Below are 23446 nucleotides of genomic sequence, written 5' to 3' on the forward strand. Positions count from 1 at the left end.
TTGTCTTTGCAAATTTTAAATAAAGGCGTATTAGGTCCCGATTTATCAAGGGTCTGATCCATTTCAGAATTCAAATTATTCACCCTTTTTAACCCAGTGCCGTGTCTCTCTGCACCCACTTCAAGGTTCTGACCTTCACGTGCGGGATTTCCCCTCTTAACAACCAGTCTAAGGCAGGGTGTCCAAGACAGGCACTTTCAAACAATATTATCCACTATACTTCAAAGTTTTGAGGACTAACCCTAGATACCTTAATCTTGAGGACTCGAACCTTACCCTCTAATGCCTTAAGTTTGAGGACTCAAACCTCACCCTCATAGTACTCGGGCAGTTTAACTGTGGTTCTTCAAGAGCCCGTCAGACAAAAGGGTCACCAAAGTGGTCAACTAATGAGAGGGATTGAGGTGAACCTTACCTCGTGGGCCCAACCTCCTCAGGTCATTGCCACAGAGTCGACCACTGATGCTGTCTTTACAGAGATACCTCGTCTTGAGCTCCTGGCTGGCTCGCCAAATTGTTGTAAACTTCTTTCAATCTACCCGATGCAAAGATACCACGTACTACAGTGAAAATAACTTTTAACTCTTCAAACTCGAGAGAACCCTCCTTAAGCACTCTCTCTTAGAGGCTGCTTCAAGGGTCTCTCCCTCCTGAAGCAAATACAGTTCTTTCTATATACATGCAGTCACGTACACAGATACAAGTGGGTTCACCCCCTTAGTTTCTGTACAGATGAGTTTTGTTAACTTTATTAGTCATAAATTGTTCATATAACAGTTTTAATTGCTACTATGTCTGGATGCAGACAGGCACAGGCTTACCATCCAAAGCCTCCTGCCCTTGGAAATAGCCACTCTTTTTTATGCTTATCTTGCAGGTGCCATAAGGAATACAAGGATACAAATTACTCTAAGCAAAACCGAAGTTAAGCACAGATCGCATACCAAGGATGACGTCACCCGCTCAGCTTATCTTATAGAATATAGAACATAGAATAGTACAGCACATTACAGGCCCTTCGGCCCAAAATGTTGTGCCGACCCTCAAACTCTGCCTCCCATATAACCCCCCACCTTAAGTTTCTCCATATACCTGGAGGTATATGAGAAAGCAATTGTGCATCTATACTCTTTTTCTCAAGCTCAGCCTATCTTATGAGAAAGCATTTGGGCTTCTATAGGTTTTTTTTCTCAAGCTCTTAGCTGCTATGACCCTTACAGAAAATAGCCAGGGTCACAAGCGGCCTACGAGGTGCTAACTTCTTAATATTACAAAGCCAGATTGAGTGGTCCACCAGTCCTCCAGGTTTGGGGGTTCAGCTCAGGACCAACAACCCTGACTGGTCAAACAGAAACACCAATGAAGAATCCTTTTACATCTGAGTGTGACAGTATACTTGAGTCTCCACCCGGGACTTGCATGGCTGACAGAAGTGAAACCTGGGAGAAAGCTACTGGCATGTTGAAGGAAGCCCTGTGGCCAAGGACAGACAGAGATGGGTGACCTTCATTGCTGCCCTAAACACCAGCAGCATAATGAGCAGTGAGTAGATAGCCACATGAATGATAGAGAGGCGGAAGGTTCTGTGCGATGGAAAGGTTAGATTGATTTTAGAGTAGGTTGAAAGTTTGACTAACACCATGGGCTGAAGGGCCTGTACTGTACTATATTCTATGTTCCTATAATTGAGGACAGGTACAAACGTCGACCTCAGCAGTAATGACAGAGCCTGGAAAAAAATAGCAAATAAAAATACAACCAACGGAAAGAGGATAGTGTCCAAAACGTTTAATTCTGGTGTTTATGCTGCCAGCATTTATTGTATATTAATTATGATTTCCCTCGAAAAAGAGGGGCATTGCTCAGTCGCCTTGATCAACCGTAACGGTTCCTTCCTGCGGAGATGTTTTGCGATGCAGAGAGATCAGAGACCATGGAAACAGCAGACTGTCAGAAACATTCTAGTCCGATGTCGGCACCAGAGATGTCCACTAGCACTAAAAATCCAAGAAAATCCCATTCAGGACAATGGCGAGTTTTTCTTTTGTGCTGGAGGGCTGGAGGGCTGGAGGAGGGGAAAGAAGACAAACAGTATGGCAGCATCCTCTGATGTTGGACAAAGATTCCCAAAGGCATGTGGTTCTCCTGGTGGCAAAACGAGTTCTGCTCATCTGGGTTCAGTGGGCTTCCGTGGAACACCAGCCGCTGGAGCACAGCGTGGTGCCTCCGAGCTCTTAACAGTGGCTCAGCTGGGAAACGTTTCAAAACAAGCGCAACTATTAGACTCGACACGATCAGTGAAATGTTACGGGACCCCAAAGCACACGTGATGACACACCACTCTCCCCACCTGCAAATGCAGAGGCAAGAAATATTCAGGTACAGGGCGCAGGCACACATGTACAAGCGGGACTTTGTCAAAGTGTGGACAGGCATTTAAAAGGCAAATCACACCTTTGGGGCAGCAATTTCTCAGAATACTTCACCATAACTTACACGTGTCACTTGGCTTTAACCCATGTGGCAGTTCCCCCTCTGTGCCCATCAATGGGTTGTTTCCTCTTGGGTCCAAAGATCATTTTGTGGGCTTGGCAGGAAGTGACAAAACAAGCCGATTGGTTTCGCGAATGCGTGTGTCCAGTTCCTCAACTGTCAATGCGAGGTGCGCCACCTGCTGCTCTAAGCCCCTCAGGGTGCACTGTAGTTCCTCCTCCTTCTTGGCGCTATTGGACGACTGCCTCATGTACTCAGCCAAGATGCAAGCGCCTCCGATGAAAAAGACGATGGCCTCTCCCAGGAGCTCCGAACCCAGTTCTGCCGCTGTGTCCTCGTTCAAGCGCTGCACTTGGGCACCTTTAAACCCCATCATCCTCATCTTCATCTTCATCTCGAACCAGTGATAGGCTGAAACAGAACAACCAATGGGTGAGGCCACAGGCTGACATGGAAATCATCAGGCACAATACTGGAGGCTATTTGGCCCATCATGGCTGTGCACATTCTTCAAAACTCACTGAAACTTATCTACGGGGAGAAGGCAGGAGATTGCGGCTGAGAGGAAATTTGGATCAGCCATGATGAAATGGCGGAGCAGGCTCGATGGGCCAAATGGCTTAATTATGAGGGTCCAGCGGTTCACAAGAATGATCCTGGCAATGTAAGGGTTAACATATGAGGAGCATTTGATAGCTCTGAGCCTGTTCTCACTGGAGTTTAGATGGCGGGGGGGGGGAGAGAGATCTCATTAAAACCTAACAAATATAAAAGGCCCAGAGAGAGCGGACAGGAGAGTCTGGGACCGTAGGGCACAGCCTCAGAATAGAGGGACAGAGATGAAGAAGAATTTCTTTAGTCAGAGAGTGGTGGACTGAAGCTGTGGTCTGCAACTAGTGGAGTTCTGGGTCAGCTGCAGTGATGCCTGGCATTGTGAACTTCCGTTCTGAATGCTGATTGCTTGTTCATTGTTTGCAGGCTTTGTATTTTTTCCTCACTCTGCACACTGGGGTTTGACGTTTTGTTTTTAACGGGTTCTATTGGGTTACTTTGTTTTGCGGCTGTCTGTAAAGAAAATGAATCTCAAGGATCTCATTTATATTTACACTGCACGATGCATCCGCAAAGCAAACATCATTATGAAGGACCCCACGCACCCTTCATACAAACTCTTCTCCCTCCTGCCGTCTGGGAAAAGGCACCGAAGCATTCCGGCTCTCACAACCAGACTATGTAAGTTTCTTCCCCCAAGCTATCAGACTCCTCAATACCCAGAGCCTGGACTGACACCTTACTGCCCTACTGTCTTATTATTTACTGTAATGCCTGCACTGTTTTGTGCACTTTATGCAGTCCTGGGTAGGATTGTAGTCTAGTGTAGTTTTTTCTCTGTGTTGTTTTTTTACGTAGTTCAGTCTAGTTTTTGTACTGTGTCATGTAACACCATGGTCCTGACAAACGTTGTCTCGTTTTTACTGTGTACTGTACCGGCAGTTATGGTCGGAATGACAATAAAAAGTGACTTGCTTTGACTTGACTTGAGGTTGTATAAAGTGTACATACGTTGAACTTTGGTGAATCTGTGGAATTTATTGCTGCAGACAGCTGTGGAGGCCAAGTCATTGAAAAGAGGTTGATCGGTTCTTGATTAGTCAGGGTGTCGAAAGTTACAGTGAGAGGGCAGGGGAATGGGGCTGAGAGGACACTTGATTGGAATTGTCTAATTCTGCTCCGATGTGTTATAATCTTACAGTCTCGAAGAGCTCTCCCATATATACCAGTTCCTCCAATTCTTTTCTCATGGTTACAAGTAAATCAAAACACATCATTTTGCGTTAATGAACACCACAATCCCGGGTAAGGCCACAAGTGTCGCCACACGTCCAGTGCCAATGTAGCAGACCCACAACTCAAAAACTCAATGACTCAATATACTCAATAACTCTAACCTGCATGTCTGTGGAAACCCACAGGGTCCCAGTGAGAACATACAGTCTCCTTAAAGACAGTGGCAGGAATTGAACCCCAATTGGTGATCAGTGGTGGTATAAAACAATTACGCTAACAACTAAACTACTACGCCATTCATTCTGATCCCAATGGATTTCATGTGGTTCTCCTCATCTCTCACTGGCTCTTTTCACAATGGATACTAACTCCTTCCCCCAGTCACCAGAAACAGCAGATGAGATGCCTGGGGTGGATGATCATTCCAAAAAGCAGGACAGACTCAGGCTCAGAGTACATGGAACAGTGCAACACAATATCCGGGCATATAGCAAATATTAATCTCAACCAACTTACAGATCTTAGTATGGATTGCAGATTAAATTTAAAATGTTTGTCGGAACAGGAAACATCCAACTGTCTTGAGCTGTCTGCAAGTGCATGAACTCCATCAACATCTCAGTGCACGAATACAACTCAGAGACTACAGCAATCAACACTTACTTTGGGAGTGCTGGTGGAAAGATCTAGGCATTTGAAAAATTACATGCAACTCAGAAGAAGCATTATGAGGGGATTGAATGGTTTGTCATATGAAGATTTTTTGACGGCTCTGGGCCTGTATTCACTGGAATTCAGAAGAATGAGGGGTGACCGCATTGAAACCTGCCAAATGGTGAAAGGCCTTGATAGAATGGATGTGGAGAGGATGTTTCCTATGGATTGGCTGGAGGCAAAGAGTGGGAATACAGGGAGCCTGTTCTGGTTGACTCCCAGTGTTCCACAAGGGTCAGTGTTGGGACAGATTCTTTAAACGTTATACGTTAATGATTTGGATGATGAAATTGAAGGCTTTTTTGCAAAGTTTGCAGATGATATGAAGATAGGTAGAGGGACAGTAGTTCTGAGGAAGAGGAAAAAGTTTAGAGAATGGGCAAAATAGTGGCAGATGGAAAACAGTGTCAGGAAGTGTATGGTAATGTACTTCTGTAGAAAAAATGAAAGGGCTGGCTATTTTCTAGATGGAGAGAAAATATTTAAAAAAATGAGATGCAAAGGGACTTGGGAGCCCTTGTGAAGGATTCCTTCAAATTAATTTGCAGGTTGAATGTGTGGAGAGGAAGGTAAATGCGATGTTAACATTCATTTCAAAAGGACTAGACTATATATAACATGCTGTAAGGTTTCACTGCTAATGTAATGGCCTGTCTGTAATGTTTCACTACTAAGATACTGGTTTCTCTGTAGCAGCAATGTTTGGGTTATGGCTAGAGATAACGGGGCATGTTAGCCAATGAGCGGGATGCTGTTCTTTCTTGTGGGTCTGGGAGCAGCGATTTCACAGTTCTTTTGCCGGGGGGAGATGAGGAGAGAAGACGTGAATGGAGAGTGGGTAGACCGCTGAACAGAGTGGACTTGGAGCAAGGGTCCGAAGGTCAGCAACCATCAGTGGAGGTCAATGGTGGATAAACGGCCTTGTCAGTGAGCTCCAACATTTGTGCATCAGACTGTTTCATAAGAATGGACCTTTTTTTGTTTCTTTACCTAACCATATAGTCAAATTAAGAGTTATAAAACTCAATCATTTAATCACATATTGTGTACTGTTTGTTATTTTGTGGTACTAATTTGTAACAGGGGACACATCGCGCAGCATCCACCCAAATGAGATTTCTTAAGTTTGACTGGGGGGGGGGGGGGCGCTATCATCCACTAGATTAAGACACTAGCTGAACTAAGAGTTACATACAAAAGCAAGGATTTAATGTTGAGACTTTATAAAGCGCCAGTAATACCTCATTTGGAGTATTGTAAGCAGTTTTGGGCCCCTTATCTCTGAAAGAACATGCTGAAACTGTAGCTGATTCAAAGGAGGTTCAGGAAAATTATTCCAGGATTGAACAGCTTGTCATATGAAGTGTGTTTGGCTGGCTGCCAGTTACCAGTGGAGTTCCACAGGGGTCAGTGTTGGGACCGCTGCTTTTTACCATGTATGTCAATGATTTGGACTATGGTATTAATGAATTTGTGGCTAAATTTGCCAATGATACAAAGATAGGTGGAGCAACGAGTAGTGTTGAGAAAACAGAGTCTGCAAAGAGACTTAGATAGTTTAGGGGAATAGGCAAAAAAGTGGTAAATGAAACACAAAGTTGGAAAGTGTATGGTCACATGCTTTGGAGGAAGAAATAAATGGGCAGACTATTATTTAGATGGGGAGAGAATTCAAAATGCAGAGATGCAAAGGGACTTGGGAGTCCTTGTGCAGGACATCCTAAAGGATACCCTCCAGGTTGAGTCGGTGGTGAAAAGTTTAATAGAATGTTGGCATTCATTTCTAGAGGAATAGAATATAAGAGCAGGGATGTGATGTTGAGGCTCTATAAGGCACTCGTGAGACCACACAGAGTATTGTGTGCAGTTTTGGGCTCCTTATTTTATAAGGAATATACTGACATTGGAGAGGGTTCAGAGAAGATTCACAAGAATGATTCCAGGAATGAGAGGGCTACCGTATGAGAAACGTCTGGCAGCTCTTGGGCTGTATTTCCTGGAGTTCAGGAGAATGAGGAGGGGATCTCATAGAAACATTCCGAATGTTAAAAGGCCTGAACAGATTAGATACGGGAAAGTTAATTTCCCATGGTAGGGGAGTCTAGGACAAGAGGGTACGTCTTCAGGATTGAAGGACGTCCATTTAGAACAGAGATGCAGAGAAATTACTTTAGTCAAAAGGTGGTAAATCTGTGGAATTTGTTGCCACGTACGACTGTGGAGGCCAAGTCATTGGGTGCATTTAAGGCAGAGATAGCTGGGTTCTTGATTAGCATCAAAGGGTATGGGGAGAAGGCAGGGGAATGGGGGTGACTGGAAGAATTGGATCAGCCCATGATTGAGTGGTGGGGCAGACTCGATGGGCTGAACGGTTCCAATATCTTATGGAGTGTCTGATGGCTCTGAGCCCATATTCCCCGGAATTCAGAAGAATGAAGGATGACCTATCAAAAAGTGAAAGGCCTTGATACAGAGGATAGGGAGAGGATGTTTCCTATGATGGGATAGTCTAAGACCAGCGGACACAGCCTCAGAATACAGGGACATCCTTTTACAAAATAAATGAGAAGGAATTTCTTTAGCCAGAGAGTGCTGAATCTGTGGAATTCTTTGCCACAGGCATTTGTGGAGTCTAAGTCTTTATGTGCATTTAAGGGAGAGTTTGATAGATTCTTGATTAATCAGAGCATGAAGGGACAAGGGGAGAGGCAGGAGACTGGGGCTGAGAGGGAAAATTGGATCAGCCATGATGAAACGGCAGAGAAGACTTGATGGGTGAAATGGACTAATTCTGCTCCTACATTTCATGGTCTTGACTGGATGCCCTCAGTACATACTGTACAACACACCGTAGCATAGCATCAGATTCCCACTGCCATCTGTAAAGAGGTTGTACATTCTCCCTGTGATCACATGGGTTTCCTCTGGGTGCTTCGATTTCCTGCCACATTTCAAAGACCTACGGGTTAGGGTTAGTGAGTTGTGGGCATGCTACGTAGGCGCCAGAAACATGGCAACTCTTCTGGGCTGCCCTCATCACCTGCACATCCTCAAACAGTTGATCATTAACGCAACGACACATTTCACTGTATGTTTTGATGCACATATGGTTCCTTAAGGTTGTTATAGCTGGGGATGGTAATGGAAATAAGCTACCACTACCTGATTAAATGCTCCCAATGGTGGTCATCTCAAATAGCCCCTGACAACCAAGTCCAGTTCCCGGCCTTCACGTGTGGCTTAGCCACTAAGCCTGGCGGAACCGTTTCTACTGACAGGAGAAGGGGCAAAGGTGGGTTAATGGCACCTTAAAAACAGACACTTTGGGCAGAAAGGGCTTGTCTGCCATGTTTGGCAGCTCAACTAGGAGAAAGAAAGGTCTGATCTCAAACCTCTGCTGCCTTGCGGCTAAACCCACTCATGGGAAAGGCTTCAAGAGTAAACCACCGAGGGAAATATCCGCAGCTGGAGTCCCTAAGGTAGTCTGATATTCTCTTATCCCAGATTTGATTGGGAGGAGTGTGCAGACGCAGTAGCTCATCATCGAACAAGGCTGCTGAGAAGATTTAAAGAGCCAGGAGTGTCCTCCTTAACGATACATTTGTGTACTGTGGGGGGGGGGGGGGGGGGGGGGAGGTGAAAAATGACCTACCTGGGGGAAGCAACAGTGGCCATGCCTCTGGCACCGAGTCTGGCCCTGGGGCTCAGAAGGGTAGGGAACTGAAGAGGATTGCAGCAGTTATAGCAAGACTATATATTCAGTGGGACAGATATGCAATTCTGTGGGCGCAAAAAGGAAGCATAAATAGTAGTTTGCCGCCCAGATGCCAGGGTTCCTGACGTTTCTGAACACATCCACAATATCTTGAAATGGAAGGGTGGGCAGCCAGAGGTTGATGGACAAATTGGTACCAACGATATGAGTAGAAAAAGGGAGGAGGTGCTGAAAGCAGACGACAGAGACCGGAAGCTGAGAAGCAGGACCTCAAGGGTAGTAATCTCAAGATTGCTGCCTGTACCATGTGGCAGTCAGGATAGGAACAGAATGAGGTGGGAGAAAAATGTTGTGTGGCTGAAAGATTGGAACAGAAGGCAGGGATTCAGATTTCTAGATCATTGGGACCACTTCTGGGGCAGGCATGACCCGTACAATAAGGATGGGTTGCACTTGAATCGAAAGGGAGGTTTGCTGAGGCTGTTGGGGAGGGTTTAAACTAGATTTGCAACCTGAAGTGAAGAGGCAGAGGATGTGGGGGTTGGGGGTTGGCGGATAAGTAGGGACAGCTTGTAGGGAGTTTGTACAGAAGGATAAGAGGTGATATAGCAAAGATGCACAGCCTGATGGTTTGAGTATCATAAACAAGGCGGATGAACTTAGAGGGTGGATCAATACGTGGAACTATGATGTTATGGCCATTATGAAGATTTGGATGTCTCAGGGGCAGGAATGGCTGCCGTGTGTTCCAGGCTTTAGAGGTTTCAAACAGATAGGGAAGGAGGCAAAGAGGTGGGGGTGTGGCATTGCTAATCAGGGATAGTGTTGTGGCTGCAGAAAAGGAAATCATGGAGGGATTATCTATTGAGTCAGTGTGGGTGGAAGTCAGAAAAAAGAAGGGGCCAATAACTCTACTGGGTGTTTTTTATAGTCTCCCAAAAGTAACAGGGACATCAAGGAGCAGAGGGGGAGGCAGGTTCTGGAACAGTGCAATAATAATAGGGTTGTTGGGATAGTTGATTTTAACTTTGCTAATATTGACTGGCATCTCCTTGGAGCAAGGGGTTTAGATGGGGTGGAGTTTATTAGGTGTGTTCAGGAAGGCTTCCTAACACAGCATATAGATAAGCCTAAAAGAGGAGAGGCTGTTCTTGATCTGGTATTGGAAAATGAACTTGGACAGGTGTCAGATCTCTCTCAGTGGGAGAGCACTTTGGAGGTAGTGATCTGAATTCCTTTACTTCCGCGCTGGAGAGGGATAGTGATGAAGGGAAAGGTAAACTGAGATAGAGGGATAGATAGATGGGGGAATGGATTAAGGGGTATGATTACCTTATGATCAATTGTCTTATAGATACCTTACGTTACTGAGCAGTCAGAAAGAAACTCTACCCGGCAACAAGTGACACACTAGGCATTGTTTTCTAAAAGTGCTAAGCATAACTAAATATGGGTATAGAATGATTGAAGGGGCAGCTCAAGGTGTAACTAAATTTGGGACAGAACGTTCGAGAGAAGGGGGGAAGTGTCAGGGGCAGGTGCCAATATGAGGAACTTAAGTTGTATCCAGGCTAGTCTTGGCAGAAGTAATTATAACTAACCAATAATGATTTTACATCTAATTGTATCTTAGCATGTGATTGAAACTATTCTAAAAACTGTATTAACTCGCGTAATTATAATATTTCCTGTAATGATCAATGTTATAAATTGTGTGGAATTGTGTTCGGGGGGGGGGGGGGGGGGTGGTGGGCAGTGTCCGGACTGTCTCTTTGGGAGATCAGTCTGTAATTCCCCCATAGCATACTATGAATAAAAGTGAAGTTTGACAAAGTATCGCTTGTTTTATGGTTTTATTGAATTTGTGGTACCCTGCATTATTGCATCGGGTCGATCCGCCTTTGACAATTTGGCGAGCCAGCCAGGAGTCCAAGACGAGGTATTCCCAAGAGACGGTGTTAGTGATCGCCTCGGTGGCCGTGACTTGAGATAGATGGGCCACAAGGTAAGATTTACCTTGATCTGTCTCATTAACTGTCCACCTTGACGACCCATTCGTCTGCCAGGTAACACTCTAACGGACTCCTTCCGAAACCTGAGTTGAGGATCACCAGAGTACCACAGGTCAGTAGATTCGGGGTAACAGAGGACCCGACGAGGTATTGTGAGTATTAAAGTTTATGAGGTACTGCGAGTATTAAAGTTTATGAGGTATTGTGAGTATTAAAGTTTATGAGGTATTGTGAGTATTAAAGTTTATGAGGTATCGGGGTAACAGAGGACCCGATGAGGTATTGTGAGTATTAAAGTTTATGAGGTATCGGGGTAACAGAGGACCCGACGAGGTATTGTGAGTATTAAAGTTTATGAGGTATTGTGAGTATTAAAGTTTACGAGGTACTGTGAGTATTAAAGTTTACGAGGTACTGTGAGTATTAAAGTTTATGAGGTATTGTGAGTATTAAAGTTTACGAGGTACTGTGAGTATTAAAGTTTATGAGGTATCGGGGTAACAGAGGACCCGACGAGGTATTGTGAGTATTAAAGTTTATGAGGTACCAGGGTAACAGAGGACCCGATGAGGTATTGTGAGTATTAAAGTTTATGAGTTATCGGGGTAACAGAGGACCCGATGAGGTATTGTGAGTATTAAAGTTTATGAGGTATCGGGGTAACAGAGGACCTGATGAGGTATTGTGAGTATTAAAGTTTATGAGGTATTGTGAGAATTGAAGCTTGTGCGTGCTGAAGAATTGGGCAGCGGATCATTAAGTGATCTATTACATTTTTCTTTGGGTGCGTCATGTGAATTGGGCAGTGGGTTAGTGGCAGTAACCTATTACATTTGTAGCTGGTGAGCACCTTAATTGGCGGGGGGGGGGGCGGGGTGCGTAGCGCGGTAAACTGACTAGCATGGGACAGAACGAAAGCTTGGCAAAACACAGGGGAAGTGGCTCTCCTGCAGTCTATCCGGATGTTGTAAATACGCTTTGGGGGTACGCTTATGATAATTTGCCTGTCTCAGCATCCTGCTTAGACCGGTTGTTAAGAGGGGAAATCCCCCACGTGAAGGTCAGGACCCTGAAGTCGATGCAGAGAGACATGGCACAAGATTAACGGGGAATAGGGGTTGTAGGGTATCTGGTGGTAAAAGCCGCACTCTGAAGTATCAGCTGCCAGCCTCAGACCGGTTGTTAAGAGGGGAAATCCCCCCACGCGAAGGTCAGGATCCTGAAGTGGATGTGAGAAAAGGAGGCGACTGACTCGCTCGGTTAGGAAGCATAGGGCAAACATTAGATAAGTCCGGGAATAACATGCCATTATTTAAAATATGCAGAGATGACCCTGAAAGAGAAAATGATTACCGAAGGTTATCGGCATGCCTGAATAAGAAATTGGGTAGTGAAATTTAGCTTTTGGGTGGGACCTGGGACTCAGATAAATGTCTGAAGGCAGAGGAAGCAATTTGGAAACGTAGTGCCAGACAAAAATGGAAGGTTTTAATGTCCAATTGGAGAAAACTGGCCAAAGAATTAAATAATAGATCTAAGCAAAATAGTTGGGAGTCTAATGCACGTCGAAGAGGGATTAGTGTATGTAATAATGAAGGAAATTTGAAATCTTGGGAGACACTAAAAGGACTGTGTGAGGATTATGATAGGAATAAGGGAAAACAGAATAGGGAAACAAAAGATAGGCGGGTTAAGGGTAGGCGACAAGGTAAAGGTGAAGCCAGCAAAGGTAAAACTGAGGTACCTCTTGACCTGTCTGGACTGCCCATGCTATTTGATGATAATGAGACTGAGGAGGAGGAGAATGAAGCCTGGCGACCCCAGCCCATGGTACCGCCACCCCCGTATGCTCTACCTAAGTGGTCACCCCAGGATAATCCCAACTCGCCCACACCAAGCCCAGTGGCCACCCACACGAGGGGACAGTTGAGGTAGCGGAAGGGACCAGGAAACCACAACGTAGGTGGAATTTTCTGGTAGGAGGCGGTTAACGGCATCACCCATCTCACAGAATCCTTCTGTAAGCAGGGCATTCTAGTCCCTTGCCAGTCCCCTTGCAATATTCCTATCTTGTCGGTTCTTAAACCGGGAAGGGAAGAGTGGCGGTTAGTACAGGACCTCTGTAAGACTATTAAAATTGTGCAGTCGACACATCTGATAGTCCCTAATCCCGCTACGATTATAAGCGGCATTCCACCGGGCTCCCGAATTTTTACCATAGCAGATCTGCAGCATGCATTTTTTTTGCGATCCCCTGGCTCCTGAGTCGCAATACCTTTTTGCATTTACCTTTCAAGGCCAGCAGTACACTTGGACTCGGTTACCCCAAGGGTTCGTGCACTCTCCCACCATTTTCCTGCAGATATTGCATAGGCAGCTTAGAGATTTACAATTTCCCGGGGGCTCTACAGTAATACAGTACGTGGATGACCTCCTACTGGCCATCACTCATGGGGTTACATGCTCCCTCCCCAAAAGGTACAGAGAGCCCAAAGACAAGTGAAATTTCTGGGAACCCTTTTGAGTGCATCCAAAAGGCAGCTCACTCCTGAAAGGGTGACCCCGATTCTTGCCACTCCCCTGCCCACTACGCCGAAAGCCATGCGTGCTTTCCTTGGTCTGGTAAACTTTTGTCGGCAGTGGATTCCGAATGTCGCTGTATACTGTATACGCGGCATTTGAGCCCCTGGTGTCTGGCGCGCTTAAAGGGCCCCTAGAACTGACCGAGCAACAGAAAGAGGCCTTTGAAGAATTGAAGAAATCACTCTCAAAGGCGCCCGCTCTTGGTCACCCGCTCTATGACCGTCCGTTTCAGCTTTTTGTGAATGTTTTAGAAGGCTGCGCCACTGCAGTTCTCACTCAGGCTCATGGGGACAGGCCTGTTGCCTATTACTCCACCAAGTTAGACCCTGTAGCGCAGGGATTGCCCCACTGCTCGCAGATGCTCCCGGCCATTTACTCCCTAGTTATGGCTGCTTCCAACATCACTCTCCAACAGCCGGTTACAATGTATTCGTCCCATGACATTGTAGCCTTGCTGACGTCCCACCAGACCCAACATCTTACTCAAGCCAGTCTGAGTCGCTATGAAATAGCTTTACTAAATAACCCACCCCTCGCCTTGGATTTTGGACAACTCTGGGCACAGCGGGAATTTCTCACCTCCTCCGAGACCCCCATCCAGAATGCCACGTATGTAAAGAAGCTTCTCCAGGCTATACTCCTCCCCGAAAATTTGGCCATTATTAAATGTTTGGCTCACCTAAAAGACGACTCTGCAGTGACTAAAGGCAACAACAGGGCCGACTTGGCAGCTAAACAGGCTGCACAGGAGGCGACCATTATAGTTTCCACTACTGAGCGACTGGCTTTCAACACGACTAAATTGCCACCAGCACCGGACACTCCAGACAGGGCTACAATTCAAAAGCTCCAGGGGAACACCCCCGATTCAGAAAAACAACTCTGGAAGACACACGGATGTGCGCATTCGGTGTCCACAGGCCTCTGGCAGACCCCAGTCGGCCAAGTTTGTATTCCTGATGCTTTGTTACCAACGCTTATTGATTGCCTGCATACGGACTCCCACCTTGGCAAGGAGGGAATGAGTAATATTTTGCTCCGCACACGGTGGCATCCAAGGCTGGAGGAGGCTGCCACAACAAAGATAAAAGCCTGCTTGATTTGCCAAAAGACAAATGCGGGAAAGGGAGTAAAATGTGCCCAAGGTAAAACCCCCTTGCCAAGTGGTCCTTTTGAATGCATTCAGCTTGATTTTATTGAATTACCGCGTGTACACTGTTATAAGTACTGTTTAGTGATTGTAGATGTGTTCAGTAGATGGATTGAAGCCTTTCCGAGCTTCCACAGTGGTAAGGGTGTTGCTTACAGAGATTCGGGGTACCAGACAGGTAAGTTCAGACAATGGCCCTCATTTTGTGGGAAAAGTAAATAAAGAGCTATGTGAGGGGTTGCACATTGAATAGCGGTTTCACTGTGCCTACCACCCAAAGGCTGCAGGAATAGTGGAACGGGCTAACGGCACCCTGAGAAATAAGCTAGCTAAGTTAAAGTCTGAAACCGGACTGAGCTGGCTGAAGCTCCTTCTGTTAGCTTTATACCATATGAGGATTACCCCACATTCCACTACAGGGGTATCTGCAGCTAAAATTGTTTAAGGACATCCTGGAAGGACCCCATGGGATGCTGACATGCAGCCTCCCACCCAAATTGACCTTAATGTCATAGAGGATGAATTGCAGAAGTACTTTCGCCAATTAACGTCCTCTCTAAAGTTTCTCCACTTCCAGGTAAAGAATACCCTTAAGGATTCTGGAGGGCAAGGAGCGGAGTAGCTGGAGCTGAAAATTGGAGATTTGGTACTGATCAGGGATTGGGAGCGTCCCAAACTTGGACCCCGGTTAAAGTACAAGGGCAGGAACGTTGGCTACATCTCAGTGACTGTAAAAGTCGGCTTCCTGGCTGCAATTAACCATTTGTGGACTCATTTCTGTATTGTGTGTTGCAGTTGATTCCTCAGAGGACAACTTGTTTTATCAAGTACGTGAATGACTGCACGGTAACCGTATTGCTTGTTATCCTTTGGTACAGTCTGTGGAAGCACAGTTTGTAGCTAACCCATTAGCGCTAGCCTGGAAGAGCCGTGACCTAATAGTGGAGGATACATCAGGGGGCAGAATGTAAAGGGATAGAGGGGAAGTTCCGTAGAGGGACTAGGCGAAAATGTATTGAGGGAATACGTGACAACTATGCCGCGTACCCTGAGTGTTTGGGGACCCGCAAACGGCATGCAGTGGGGGACGGGGAAGAGTGGGTACCTAGTACACGCTTTCGAAGCACCAGGGATTATCCCTTTTGTTTTACGGGAAAGGGATGGGGATGCGTTTTTGCCAGGGTACCCCGGGAAATACCTTGCCTGGAGAAGCAATGTTTGGACCACCGATGTAGGACAGACAACGGAATACTCTCTTGCAAATGTATCCAAAAACGATGCGTGCCCCTCTCTAAGGGGAGTTCAGTATGTATGTGGATATTCTAATGGGATTCATGTGTCAGCTGGTTCAGGGACTTTTGAATACTCCTCCCTGTATCCCGAGGAGTACTTATGGTATGATACAATAGCACTTCATAAGAATTCTTGCTATCGGACCAAACACAGATACGTGTTCCTGTTTAACGGCACCTATACTACAGCCACCACCAATATGCCTACCCTCTTTGCGGTAGGAACAATTGGACCACTCTCTGTTCCCTGGCCCCAGAAGGCTCACATTCGGCGACGACTGATAGCTCGAGCCGTGAGTCAGGAATTCTGTGCTGACTGGAGGAATCCTGTTACTCTGGACTCTTCTTTGGGCTATGGGTCCCTGAGCACTCTCTCTCTAGGGGTTCAGCAGGAACCATAGCTGCAAAGAACTTCATTTGTGGGCTAACGGCATTGGGAAACAGTACGGTGGAAGGCCTGGAGCTGTTAACAGGGAATTGGTGGAGTTACGACTCTACGCACAGCAAACCAGGTATGTTGTGGATTATCAGCTGGCCCAGCAGGGAGGGGATAGTCAGAGACAAATGCGTCACCCGTGTTACTGATGAGTCCTACAATGTAACCCATGCTATTAGGAAACAGCTGGATGACTTCAGGCAAGGTTCCAAGGAAGGAGAGGGCTGGATAGGGTGGCTGCTGGGAGGATCTTGGGGGGCTTATTTACTGCACGGGCTGATTGTTCTCATTGTAATAACTATTCTGTGTTGTGTGATAATGACCTGCCTAAATACTGGCTGTAGAATTGTCACAGAGTGGCTGATGATGATGTCCTTTTCGACCCCCGTGTAGTTGGTTATCTTGGTAGATAAAGGGGGGGGGGGGGGGAATGATGAAGGGAAAGGTAAACTGAGGTAGAGGGATAGGTAGATGGGGGAATGGATTAAGGGGTATGATTAGCTTATGATCAATTGACTTACAGGTACCTTATGTTATTAAACAGTCAGAAAGAAACTCTACATGGCAACAGGTGATGCAATAGGCATTGTTCTCTAAAGTGCTAAGCATAACTAAAACACACACAAAATGCTGGTAGAACACAGCAGGCCAGGCAGCATCTATAGGGAGAAGCGCTGTCGACATTTTGGGCCGAGACCCTTTGTCAGGACTAACCGAAAGGAAAGATAGTAAGCATAACTAAATATGGGTATAGAATGATTGAAGGGGCAGCTCAAGGTGTAACTAAATTTGGGACAGAACGTTTGAGAGAAGGGGGAAGTGTCAGGGGCAGGTGCCAATATGAGGAACTTAGGTTGTATCCAGGCTAGTCTTGGCAGAAATAATTATAACTAACCAATAATGATTTTACATCTAATTGTATCTTAGCATGTGATCAAAACTATTCTAAAACTGTATTTAACTCACATAATTATAATATTTCCTGTCATGATTGCTGTTATAAATTGTGTGGAATTGTGTTCGGGGGTGGGGGGGGGGCGGTGTCCGGACTGTCTCTTTGGGAGATCAGTCTGTAATTCCCCCATAGCATGCTATGAATAAAAGTGAAGTTTGACAAAGTATCACTTGTTTTATGGCTTTATTGAATTTGTGGTACCTTGTGTTATTGCATCGGGTCGATCCACCTTTGACAATAGGAGCAGACAATATAGTAATATGATGCTATTAGGCAGCAACTTGGGAGCATAAATTGGAAGATATTCTCAGGAAAATGCATGACAGAAATGTGGCAAATGCTCAGGGAACATTTGCATGTGTATGATAGCCAGTTGGAAGCTTTTCCCCATTTCAACTGTCCAAACTCAGGACAGGAAGACCAAAGAACTGATTGTGCACTTCAGAAAGGGCAAGGCAAGGATTCAGAAGTTAAAAGGGACAGCAACTTAAAGTTCCTGGGTGACAATCTATCCTGGGCCCAACATATCAATGCAGCTACAAAAAAGGCACCACAGCAGCTATTATTTCATTAGGAATTTGAGGACATTTGCCATCTCAGAGAAGACGTGCAAATTTCTACAGATGTATGGCGGAGAGCATTCTAACTGGCTGCATCACCGTCTGGTATTGGGGGGAGGGGACACTGCACAGGATCAGAGAAAGCTGCAGAGAGTTGTAAACTCAGTCAGCTTCATCATGGGCACAAGCCTCTGTAGTATCCAGGACATCCTAAAGGAGCGATGCTTAGAAAGGTGAGGAAATGAGGATATAAAAAAATCATTTTGAACCTATGAAATCTCTGGCTAAAAGAATAAATGGGACTGAACAGGAATTTTTGAACTGAAGTAAATTCTGTCTTCAGCGGTTGCTAAGACAGGCTCATTACCAGTTCTCCTCAGCTTGCAGAGAGACACTGAGAGTTTGATAACATTGTACATTGTACCCTCATTTGACTAGGGGAGGAGGACTAGCACAGGAATGAACATCTATCTGTAATTAAGTCAGGGCCCAGCAAAGGGAATAACTGATAAGGACCGGACAGCACATCCATCTGTAATTAAGCCTTGATCTAGCAGACTCTCTTATCTGTAACTAAGTTTTGCACCAACAGACTTGGTGGGTGTACCAGTTCAAATAACATCTTGCAGCAATAACGTATGGAGTTAACTGTGTATAAATATACAGTTGTAACCGGAGAGAGGGGGTCCACTTGTCGGATGGTGGCAGTACTTACATGCCTTCCCTCTGACAACTGGGTCTCAAACTCCTGCAGCAGGGTGCACAACAAACTCTTGTAAATATAAGAAGCTGGTCTCCCGAGTTTTATTTTATTTAACAAAGGTGGTGTCCATCATTAAAGACCCCTATCACCTAGGGCATGCCTTGTTCTCATTGCTACCATCAGGGAGGTAGCACAGATGTCTGAAAGCACACACTCAACGATTCAGAAATAGCTTCTTCCTCTCTGCCCTGATTTCCAAATGGATATTGCACCCATGAACTCTGCCTCACTAGATTTTTGCGCAATTTATTGAATTTAACTAATATATAGTTACTATAATTCAAAGTTTTTATTATGTAATAGTAAATTATGTATTGCATTGTACTACTGTTACACAGCAACAAATTTCACGACATACGCCGGTGATATCAAACCTGATTCTGATGTACATTTAAAGCAGAGCAAACCCAAGAAAGATTTTTCTTTCACTTAAACGGCGGCTGGAATTTGAAATACTTTTTTTGGACACAATTGTGTGCCGTTCTGGTCACCTGCCTATAGGAATCACAAGATCATAGTTATAGGAACAGAATTAGGCCACTTGACGTGGAATGACATGTGCGTGGAATGGGTTGCTGGTGGAGGCAGAAACGATAGGGTCTTTCAAGAGACTCCTGGATGGTTACATGGAGCTTATTGGTATTTGAGTCAAAACAGAAAGTAGGATTTTAGTTCATATCCCTCTCTGTTATTCGCCAGCCCCTCATTCGTGTAACCCACCAGCAATTATGGTGCAGACAGAGCACAGTTCAAACATTTACCGATGTCCGATCCCTTCCCCAACCTCCCCACACACCCTCAACCCTACCCCACCTCCTCCCTCCCACTGCACTCCCCCCTTATCTCTCCTTACCCTCCACCCCTCACAACGCCCCAACCCCCCCCCCCAACATTTCTAACTCAATGTCACTTTCTGCCTCTCAAACTCTACCGACACCCGCCCCCTTACAACTGCCGTCTCCTCATTGGATATTAATTCTCCGCCCTTCTACTCCCATTGCTTAAGGTGTCCGTCAATCAAGTCCAGCTCAGCGGGTTAGGTTGCGGCTGCCGGCCGCCGGGAACTGGGATAAGGGGCCCGGGCCTCGCGTACTCACCCTGTGCCGGCGGCTGGCAGATGTAAGTCTTGAAGAACTGGCTTCGGCGGGCGCTGGCCTTGATGCTGTTGGCTAGCGGCCGACTAATCTGCCGCACGCCCAACATCATTAACTTCGCAATGGGAAAGGCGCCGATCACCATGCCGCTGCTCTGACGTCACTTCCCGTGCCGCGGTACCGCACGCCCAGTGACGTCACTGGGAGTATTTAGCGCCCCCCCCCCCGGGTGTCAGGGAGTCAGTCAGTCTTTCCGGTGCAACATGGCGGCGGAATGGCTCTGTAAGCTCTTTGTTAGCGGCCTCAACTTTGGAACGGTGTGAGGGGACCTCAGAACCCATTTCGGGCAATGGGGCCGGATAACCGACGGCGTCGTAGTTTGAGATGCGATTATTGCATCTACTATTATTTCTCCTATCATTTCGCATTTCCCCTCCTCCTCCCACTACTTTCAAATCTCTTACTATCTTTCCTTTCGGTTAGACCTGACGAAGGGTCTCGGCCCGAAACGTCGACAGCGCTTCTCCCTATAGATGCTGCCTGGCCTGCTGTGTTCCACCAGCATTTTGTGTGTGTTGAGATGCGATTACCAGGTGCTCCCGAGGCTTCAGCTTTGTTACCTATTCTCTGCTGAGCGAGGCGGATGCCGCAACGGCCGCCAGGCCTCATCTTTTACATGACCTCACGGTCGATGTCAGACAAACCGTGCTGAAGGAAGACTCGAAGAAGCCGGGCTTCAACATCAAGGTAAAGAAGCTCTTCGTGGTCGGCATCAGAGAATACCTCAACGAAGGCGATTTACAGAGTTATTTCTCCGATTATGGGTTGATTGAAAATGTGGATGTGGCCTGTGACCGCAACACTGGCAAGAAAAGAGGCTTTGCCTCTGTGCACTTCCAGGACTGTGATTCTGTGGATAAAGCTGTTATCCAGAGGCACCACACAATTAAAGCTTCAAAACCTCCACAGTCATCCCTGTAGCAAAGAAATCAGTTGTAGCATGTCTGAATGATTACCATCCCGTTGCCCTGACCCCCAAAGTGATGAAATGTTTTGAACGGCTTGTCAAGCCTCAAATCACAGCCAGCCTTCTCTCATCGCTGGATTCTCTAAAGTTTGCTTAACTTCCAAATCGCTCTATGGAGGATGCAATATCCACCACACTGCACACAGTTCTCTCGCACTTGGACAACAAAGACACCTATGCCAGAATCCTGTACATTGATTTCAGTTCAGCGTTCAATACCATCATCCCACAGAGACTAGTGGAGAAACTGTCGCTGCTCGGCCTTAACACTGCCATGTGTCGCTGGATTCTGGATTTCTTGACAGAGAGACCACAGTCAGTCCGTGTTGGCAGGAACATCTCTGACTCCATCACACTGAGCACTGGATCCCCACAAGGCTGTGTGCTTAGCCCATTGCTGTTTACACTGCTAACACATGACTGTGCAGCCAGATTCAAGGAGAACCTGATCATTAAATTTGCTGATGATACCACAGTGGTGGGGCTCATCAGCAAAAATGATGAAACAATGTACAGGGAGGAGGTTAAACATCTAGAGAGCTGGTGCAGTGACAACAACTTGATGCTTAATGTCACCAAAACCAAGGAGATGATCGTCGATTTCAGACGGTCTCAGCCTGAGCACACACCCCTCAGCATCAGTGGCTCCACAGTGGAGAGAGTGGAAAACATCAAGTTCCTTGGGGTGCTGATCTCAGACAATCTCACTTGGTCCAGGAACACCAGTGGGATTGTGAAATGAGCCCAGCAGAGATTGCACTTTTTGAGGAAGCTTAAATAAGCATCAATCCCCACTAACATCTTAACTACATTCTACAGAGGAGTGGTTGAGAGTGTGCTGACCTTTTGCATCATAACCTGATACTCCAGCTGCAGTGCTGCCAACAAAGAAGCCTTGCAGAGGGTGGTTAGGGGAGCAGAGAAGGTTATCGGGGTCTCCCTACCGTCTGTCCAAGACCACTTTCAGAGTCGATGCCTCCAGAAGACATGGTACATCATTAAAGACCCCTCACACCCTCTCTATGAACTGTTTGTTCTTCTGCCATCAGGTAGATGTTACAGGGGCATCAAAACTAAAACCACAAGGCTATTAAACAGCTTCCTCCCACAGGCAGTCAGACTGCTAAATAGCTGCTCTACCTGACTCTGCTTTGGACACTTATAACTTGTTTTTAACTGACTTGTGGCTGTTGTGTTTTACTATTTATTGTTGTGTTTATTATTTAGTGTTGCGTTTGTTATGTTATGATTGCACTGCTCCTGGGAAACGCTGTCTCATTCTGCCCTGCAGAGCTGATGTACGGTTAGAATGACAATAAAGTTTTTGAATCTTGAATCTTAAGAGGCTACCAGTGTGAAGTCAAGAAGAGGCTGTCGAACGAAGAGGGGCAGAGCGGAAGTACATCTCACGGTCGAATTGGTAGCTTTCCCCAAAGAGACGGTTGGAGTGATGGCAGTTTTGGGAATTCTGCTGGGTACACTAATACAAGGTGGCGGCTGCGGCTACGGTGATTGAGGAGGCTGCTTTGGTAGCTATGGCGATGTTGGCCATCCCCGACGTGATTGTTCCTTCTCTGGAGGATGTTGTTGACCTCACATTGGGAGCAATAGAGGCGGTGGTGGATGCGATCGTGGTAATTTCCCGTTTAGCCATGATAACTTCGGAAGCTATTCCCCTGAGCCGTCCCACTATGGCCCCATGAGAGGTAGGGACGGTACGGAGAATTCTGCTGCTGGACCCTACAGGGGAGATTAATGTGTCTGTCGAAGCAGTAACAGAGATTATGGTGGCTATGCCCTTCATTTTGTTTGTGAGGGGTGGCTGAGGGGAGGAAAACTGTGTTCAAGAAAACTGCACAAATTTTTGTTAACTTATGTTCGCAATTAACTGCATTGAATTAAAAAAGGTTTAAAGGAGTCAGATCAAAGACAAAGACCAGTTTGTTGTCAATGTATAAATCTATGCATGTACAGAAACTCACTTGAAGCAGCATCAAAGCAGAACAAAAGAGCTGGCCATTGGCCTCGGATGGATGTGGGGCACATTGTTGTCAGTGGTGCTGAGAATCAGATTCGGGGTTAACAGCACTGTCATATGTCGTGAAATTTGTTAACTTTGCGGCAGCAGTGCATTGCAACACAATAATAAAGATAATAAACGTGAATTACTGTATGAGAATATATATAAATTAAACTGCAAAGATAGAAATAAAAAGTAGTGCAGTCATGTTCATGGGTTAAATATCCATTCAGTAATTGCATGGCAGAGGAAACAAGCTGTTCCTGAATCGTTGAGTGCGTGCCTTCAGTTTTCTGTACCTGCTTCCTGATGGTAACAATGAGAAGGGGGCATGTCCTAGGTGGTGGAGGTCCTTAATGATGGATGCCGTATGTTTGAGGCATCACTCCTTGAAGATGTCCTGGGTACTATGGAGTCTGGTGCCCATGATGGAGCTGGCAGTGTTTTCAATTCTGCAGCTTATTTCAATCCTGTGCAGTAGCCACCCCCCACATTCCACCATACCTGACAGTGATGTAGTCTGTTAGAAATCTCTCCATGGTAGAACTGTATAAATTTGTGAGTATGCTGGGTTACATGCCAATTCTCAAACTCCTAAAGAAATATAGCCACTGTTGTGCCGCCTTTGTAGCTTTATAGAAAGATAGAAAACCTGCAGCACAATACAGGCCCTTCGGCCCACAAAATTGAGCCAAACATGTCCCTACCGTAGAAATTATTAGGCATACCTATAGCCCTCTATTTTACTAAGCTCCATGTACCTATCGAAAAGCCTGTTAAAAGACCCTGTCGTATCTGCCTCCACCACAGTTGCTGGCAGCCCATTCCATGCACTCACCACTCT

General features: G+C 46.0%; 1 protein-coding gene and 1 pseudogene across 1 annotated transcript; one reads left to right on the forward strand and one right to left on the reverse strand.

The window, feature by feature from the left end:
• Window positions 1–721: 721 nt before the first annotated feature.
• On the reverse strand, window positions 722–19746 carry opa3 (outer mitochondrial membrane lipid metabolism regulator OPA3). The gene is made up of 2 exons (XM_073063898.1): window positions 19559–19746; window positions 722–2904 (listed from the first exon to the last, which is right to left on the reverse strand). The coding sequence occupies exons 1-2, from the start codon at window positions 19698–19700 to the stop codon at window positions 2576–2578; spliced, it is 471 nt and encodes a 156-aa protein (XP_072919999.1). The 5' UTR covers window positions 19701–19746; the 3' UTR covers window positions 722–2575.
• LOC140737409 (heterogeneous nuclear ribonucleoproteins A2/B1-like) lies at window positions 19528–22745 on the forward strand (annotated as a pseudogene).
• The last annotated feature ends 701 nt before the right edge of the window (window positions 22746–23446 follow it).

This window comes from Hemitrygon akajei, chromosome 12, assembly GCF_048418815.1.
Source record: "Hemitrygon akajei chromosome 12, sHemAka1.3, whole genome shotgun sequence".
Taxonomy (NCBI): Eukaryota; Metazoa; Chordata; class Chondrichthyes; order Myliobatiformes; family Dasyatidae; genus Hemitrygon; species Hemitrygon akajei.

Excerpts from the sequence above, each read along its gene's own strand:
- opa3 (XM_073063898.1), bottom strand. The coding sequence starts at position 19,700 with ATGGTGATCGGCGCCTTTCCCATTGCGAAGTTAATGATGTTGGGCGTG. Across the intron at positions 2,905-19,558 it reads CTGCCAGCCGCCGGCACAGG|CCTATCACTGGTTCGAGATG; the intron begins GTGAGTACGCGA and ends GTTCTGTTTCAG.